The 6,000-nt window shown below is 37.0% G+C and overlaps 1 protein-coding gene across 1 annotated transcript; it reads left to right on the plus strand.

Annotated features, from left to right (window-relative positions):
• Window positions 1-720: 720 nt before the first annotated feature.
• On the plus strand, window positions 721-3,386 carry LOC140154324 (actin, cytoplasmic-like). The gene is made up of 4 exons (XM_072176896.1): window positions 721-843; window positions 1,306-1,542; window positions 2,252-2,498; window positions 2,848-3,386. The coding sequence occupies exons 1-4, from the start codon at window positions 721-723 to the stop codon at window positions 3,384-3,386; spliced, it is 1,146 nt and encodes a 381-aa protein (XP_072032997.1).
• Window positions 3,387-6,000: the final 2,614 nt, after the last annotated feature.

Consider the following 6,000-nt stretch of genomic DNA (forward strand, 5'->3'; position numbering starts at 1 on the left):
TCAGAATACAATTTTTAACACATAAAGTGTCGAAAAGAATGGTACCATGTCAGGAAGGCAGCGGGCTAAATGAGCCAAGACGAGAAGTAACAAATTTCTTTGACACGGCTCCACACAGCTTTCTGAAAAGCTGACGAGAAATAGTATAAGCACTCTGTAGAATAATACACGTCAGAATGGTTGAAGAATTTGGAAACATCTGAAAACCTCGGAGGTTTATTTGAGAAATATTCTCCCCATATTTCAGAATTAGCATATAAGGTAAGGCTAAGATATCTTTATTTTTTTTTTATTATTCTTATATGTTTCTCTTTCTTCCCTTGGATGTTTCAATTATTCTATTCTTTTTAACGTTACTTTCTTCATTGCATAATTTCCTTATCTTTCCACACGATTGATATTCTTCAAAATGTGTGCCAATACCTAACATTTAAATTGGTCAAGAAAGTAAATCTCATTAATTGACTTGTTCTTTAAATTCAATCTTTTAGAAATAAAAAGAGAATTTCATCATGGATTTTATTCTTATTATTTTTCTATTTATATCACTCATCTTTCTGCTGTTAAAGATGATAAACAATGGCGTGCGAGTTAAATCTTGCGTTTGGTATTAAATAAAGTTCAAGTTAACATTTTCTGGTTAAACCCGAGGCTTAAACATCATGAATTCAAGCTTTATATTGATAGACAAAATCTGTTCTCCTTTCCAGTTCCGGCATCATGTGTGACGAGGACGTACAAGCAGTGGTAATAGACAATGGTTCCAGTACGATCAAGGTGGGATTCTCTGGAGACGAATACCCAACAAGCATCTTCCCTTCAATCATTGGAAGACCGCGTGAGGTAAAATACGTATATTGTACTTCCACGTTTTGCGTGGTTGCCAGAAAACGTTCAAATGTTGGGTATAATGTTGTAAAACGTTTATTAACATCAGCTTCGAAAAAAATTTCAAATGTATTTTAAATGTTGTCACAACATGTTTCCAACTTATGTTCTATAAACGTTTACAAAACTTTTCTTTCAAAATGTTTTGCCAACATTATAAAAACGGATTTTTGATAGAAAAAAAATTATGATCTTTATATAACCCAACATTTAAATAATATTAAAATGTTTTGACAAATTTTAAAAAGTGTTTTAAATCATCAATAAAATCATTCTTGTATTTACTGGGAAGCGAATCATTTGAGCAGATACGGCAATCAAGAATCGAAAATCACAACGGGAAACTAAACATTGAGGTAATTTGACCAAACCGAAATACATAAATACCAAATACTTGACATTTTTGTTTTCTTGTAGGGGTTTTATGGTTACGGTTTAATCGACACTTACATTGGCGAGGAAGCATTAAGCCAAAAGCATCTTCTTAATTATGAGTACCCTATTCAAAGAGGGATCATCACCAATTGGGACAATGTGGAGAAGGTATGGAGCCACATATTTGATAAGAAACTGAAGGTGGCTTCCGAAGAGCATTCTGTACTTCTTACTGAGACGCCAGATAATCCTGCCGCTCATAGAGAAAAGACAACCGAGGTATTTCAAACTCATATCTCAAACACTAGCATGTTTGATTGAACTGATTAGATTAAACTATATATAATTATATTTACAAAATTTGCAATACGGTATTTGCTGACGAGGACGCCTTCAATGATTCTGATTCTTACACATTTGTAATGTACGCGATGCCCATAACACTGTACGTACACGGCCTGCGGGAAGGTTAAAAGACTTTGTTTTGCCTAATCTGTTCGGGTTAAAATTAAAAGGGGACATATCTGACATTGAATAATATTTTGTGGAAGAAAACCAAATCTATTTTAAGGGAAAATTACAACATGGCTTTAATATACGGTTGACATCATAATTTCTATGCGGGAGCGGGACATCTGGTTGTAAAGTAATTTTCTTTGAAGAGAATATGATGATATCCCTTATCAGCATAGCATATTGTATACAATTCCAGAATTATACTTACGTATTAATTTACCATTTCGGTCCGTCAGTAAAAGAATCTCTGATGATGGTAATAACTTGATAATGCATAATTACCAGAAAGGAGATCTTGATGTAAAATTGCCTAAAATCATTTGTAAAACTTTTTTAGAACAAGTTGAATTTGATTTTGTGACCTTTGTTAAAAAAGTGTCGAAAATTTCAAGCCGTCGGTGCATTTACAATTGTGTGCCGAACTGGTATCGAAAAGCTGGCTACGTCATTGATTTCCCAAAACCTTTTCCAGATCATGTTTGAAACCTTCAACACACCAAGCATGTATATGGCAATCCAGTCTGTCTTGGCTCTGTATGCGTCTGGTCGAACCACAGGTATCGTTGTTGACTGTGGTGGAGGTGTTTCTACCACTGTGCCCGTTTATGAAGGCTACTCTTTGCCTTACGCTACAACACGCCTTAATATTGCGGGTTGTGATCTCACAAAGTATCTCATGAAGCTTCTCAAACAGAAGGGACTTGATTTTACAAAGATAGGTAAGTAACGTCATTTAGAGCAAAATACTCCATTCAGCTAGTTCTGTGAACGTGGCACACGAATCCACCTGGTACATGCATCATGTGCGAGTATATAGAGATGGCGCGAATTGGCGTCACATCATATTATTTCCAACACTCATACATTCACCCCCCCCCCCACCCCTCACGCACTCACCTAAAATACCCACACCAGCACACCCCAACTCACACACCCATCTCACCCACACTCACTAATCGTCACTCACTCTCCATCACTTAATACTCACCATCACTCACTCACCGTCACCCCACATTCATATCACAGCACACTCACTCACGTATACTTCATATTTCATCTTATTTCCAGCTGACAAAGATCGTGTCCTCCGTGACATCAAGGAGAAGCTTTGCTATGTTGCCAGTGATACGACAAATGAAGGGCAGACATTAGCATCGGCTTCAACCTTAGAGAAACAGTACGAACTTCCTGACGGTGATTTAATAACTATTAGCAATGAAAGATTCTGTTGTCCGGAGGCTCTTTTCCGGCCCTCCTTATTGGCAATAGAATCTGTTCAATCCACCAAAAGTATTCACGAGAACACATATGAAAGCATCATGAAATGCGATGCTGATATCCGTGAAGATATGGCTTCTAATATTGTCTTATCTGGAGGTTCAACAATGTTCCCTGGTTTTGCCGACAGATTGAGCAGGGAATTGGATAAAACAACGGCAGCAGCTTCTTCGACATTGAAGATTAAAATTCAAACATCGAAAACTGTGCACTCCGTATGGACTGGCGGTTCGGCTTTAGCTTCACTTATTTCTTCACAACAAACGTGGATATCTAAACAAGAGTATGAGGAATATGGTACAATTATTGTCCATCAGAAATGCTTTTGACTTTAGACTCTTAATGCTCATTATTTTTAATTCTACATTTTCCGTATACATGGTATACACAAAAAATAATAATGGTAACTATATTTTACTTATAGTCAAATGCCCAGTGTGAATATCGAGATGGAGACACACTGGAAACTGGTGGTGTTTCTTTAATAAATAACAGAGGGAACTTCATGTTGCAATATATATATATATAGAGACACAATTGAATTATAGAATGATTATAATATCTCTCAAACCTTTCGTAGTTCTGAATGATAATATTAGTTAAGAAATAATATGTGATTTGCATAAAGAATAGATTCCTATTTTAATGTTGGTTTTTACTGTTCCCATTGTCCCCTTTTAATTAAAGCATTTCAGGCTTAGTCTTTCACAGGGTATTTTAGTACACCATTTGGGCATGACAATCATGCAAAAAGTAGAAATCCGCGAAAATTTGAGGGCGTCGCTGTGGAGCAAGTCACATATTATGGCTTTAACTATTCAATCAGTGCCGTATATTGATGACAAAGACCATCATTACAGTCCGACGTTTCCCTTTTGACAGACGACGAGTGTTCGGTCTTCCGCAGCGATTGTCGGTTATCCGCTTTACGATTGTCATTACTGGCTATGATTTTCGTTTATCCGCTTTAAAATGGTCGGTTATCGGTTGTGATTTTCGGTTGTTCGCTTTACGATTATCGGTTATCGGTTGTGATTTTTAACTCAAGTGATTAGCTTTGTTCAGGGCTTTGTTCTCCTTCTCGACGTTTTCGGCTGGGGGATAAAGACGCTGCGGAAGATGCAACGGAAAACGCATAGAGGACGTCGGCCTAAACTAACCTTTATGTTTGTGATATTAATGGTCAGGAATAACAAAATGCTTCTGAACGATTTTTCTTAACTCGTCGAATATATATAATTACTTTGGACGCTCGTATCACGTACATAACTGAATGGCACATTGTATCCAAATTATAAGCTTTTCTTATTTTTTCATGAGAAAGCGGAAAGAAGGCAACGTTACTTTGCCTTTGTCGTATCCACCCGATCGTTGCCTTTGTCGTATCCACCCGATCGTCTTAAAGTATCCACCCGATCGTTGCCTTTATCGTATCCATCCGGTCGTCTTATCGCATCCACCCGATCGTCTTGTAAAAAATCGACATTTAAACTAGGCCGTGCAGTTTCCTTTAATTCATATTTACTCATTAATCCGCTGATACTAAATGACTCCATCGTTTTACTGCTGTAAAACAGTTCACTACAACAGAACATCCACTTCAACTGACGAACATAGGCGTCGCGGAAATGTTTGTTTGTTGCTGCATAAATGATACCATTGACGCTGGAGCTGGAATGAGCAAGGACAATTGCAAAAACAAACCATTTTCTACCCCATGTAATATTATTATCGAAAAACGCAAAAATGGTTAATGGTAACCAAAACAACGTAAAGGTGATCCAGATGATAAGAACCGATTTGAGTAGGCGAAGATCTGTTGTTCGGATGCCACAACCAAGATTTTTATTTTGCTTTGCATGTTCTTTTAATCTTTTCTTGATCTCTCGTGTGAAACGAAGAATACCGACGTAACAGGCAGTAAGAACAATAAATGGTACCGTCATCAGCATTGCGGCGAAATAGATGCTATAAGTGAAACTGGCACTGATGTCGAGAGTACAATACAGAAGGCGTTGTTCAAATGCGTGTCGTCCCCATCCAAGCAATATGGGAAAGTCGACGAAGAAAGCGATTATCCACAAAATGATGATATAACATGTCATTTTTTTCTTGGTAAATAAATCAATGTAAAGCAAGTGATGACAAATACAAATGTAGCGGTTAAATGCAATGGCGGCGATACTCCATAAGGAGCAAGCGCATGAAGTAATACATATTACTCCAAGTAATTCACATAAGACTGGTTTACCCCAGAACACCATACCACGAGTATGGATGCCAAGGATGGTAGATAAGTCAACACCAATGACCACACATAAATCTGCAACAGCAAGATTCACCACGAACACATTGTTGAGAACTCGTAATTTGTTGTGGATCAGAACGCTTCCAATAACCAAGATGTTACCCACCAAGCCGCCAAGGAACATAACATACGCAACCACAAGGTAATAGAAGTTAAATGAAGAGTCAAATGCCCAAGGTGAATATCGATATGGTGAACCACTGGAAACCAGTGCCGTTTCATTAATAAATAACATTGAAGAATTCATAATGTACAACGATATAGATAGTCTATTGAGGTAGGATGATACCAAACTTTCTCTCAAACAAATTCAGAGCTCTGAGCTTACTAAATCATAATAATACTGATTCGTTAACCTTTAATGAGAAAGCTAAGAAACACGACCTTTGCCTATAATAGCGATCGCCTTGTAAAAGCTAGCATTGATTAGAAATGGGCAGTTTCCTTCAGATGTAAACTAAATTAGTCCATGCTTATTCGATTTCTTTTATTTCCATGATCAAATTAAATTGAATCTTTATTTCCATAGACAAAACAATCAAAATACATTAAAATCACACACAACAAAGAAAATAAGACAAAAAAACGAGGTTCCGAGTATTACGTAATTATACAATGAGAATAGAATAGAAGCG

The sequence above is a fragment of the Amphiura filiformis genome, chromosome 6 (genome assembly GCF_039555335.1).
Source record: "Amphiura filiformis chromosome 6, Afil_fr2py, whole genome shotgun sequence".
Classification (NCBI taxonomy): Eukaryota; Metazoa; Echinodermata; class Ophiuroidea; order Amphilepidida; family Amphiuridae; genus Amphiura; species Amphiura filiformis.

Excerpts from the sequence above, each read along its gene's own strand:
- LOC140154324 (XM_072176896.1), top strand. The coding sequence starts at position 721 with ATGTGTGACGAGGACGTACAAGCAGTGGTAATAGACAATGGTTCCAGT. Across the intron at positions 844-1,305 it reads TCATTGGAAGACCGCGTGAG|GGGTTTTATGGTTACGGTTT; the intron begins GTAAAATACGTA and ends GTTTTCTTGTAG. Across the intron at positions 1,543-2,251 it reads ATAGAGAAAAGACAACCGAG|ATCATGTTTGAAACCTTCAA; the intron begins GTATTTCAAACT and ends AACCTTTTCCAG.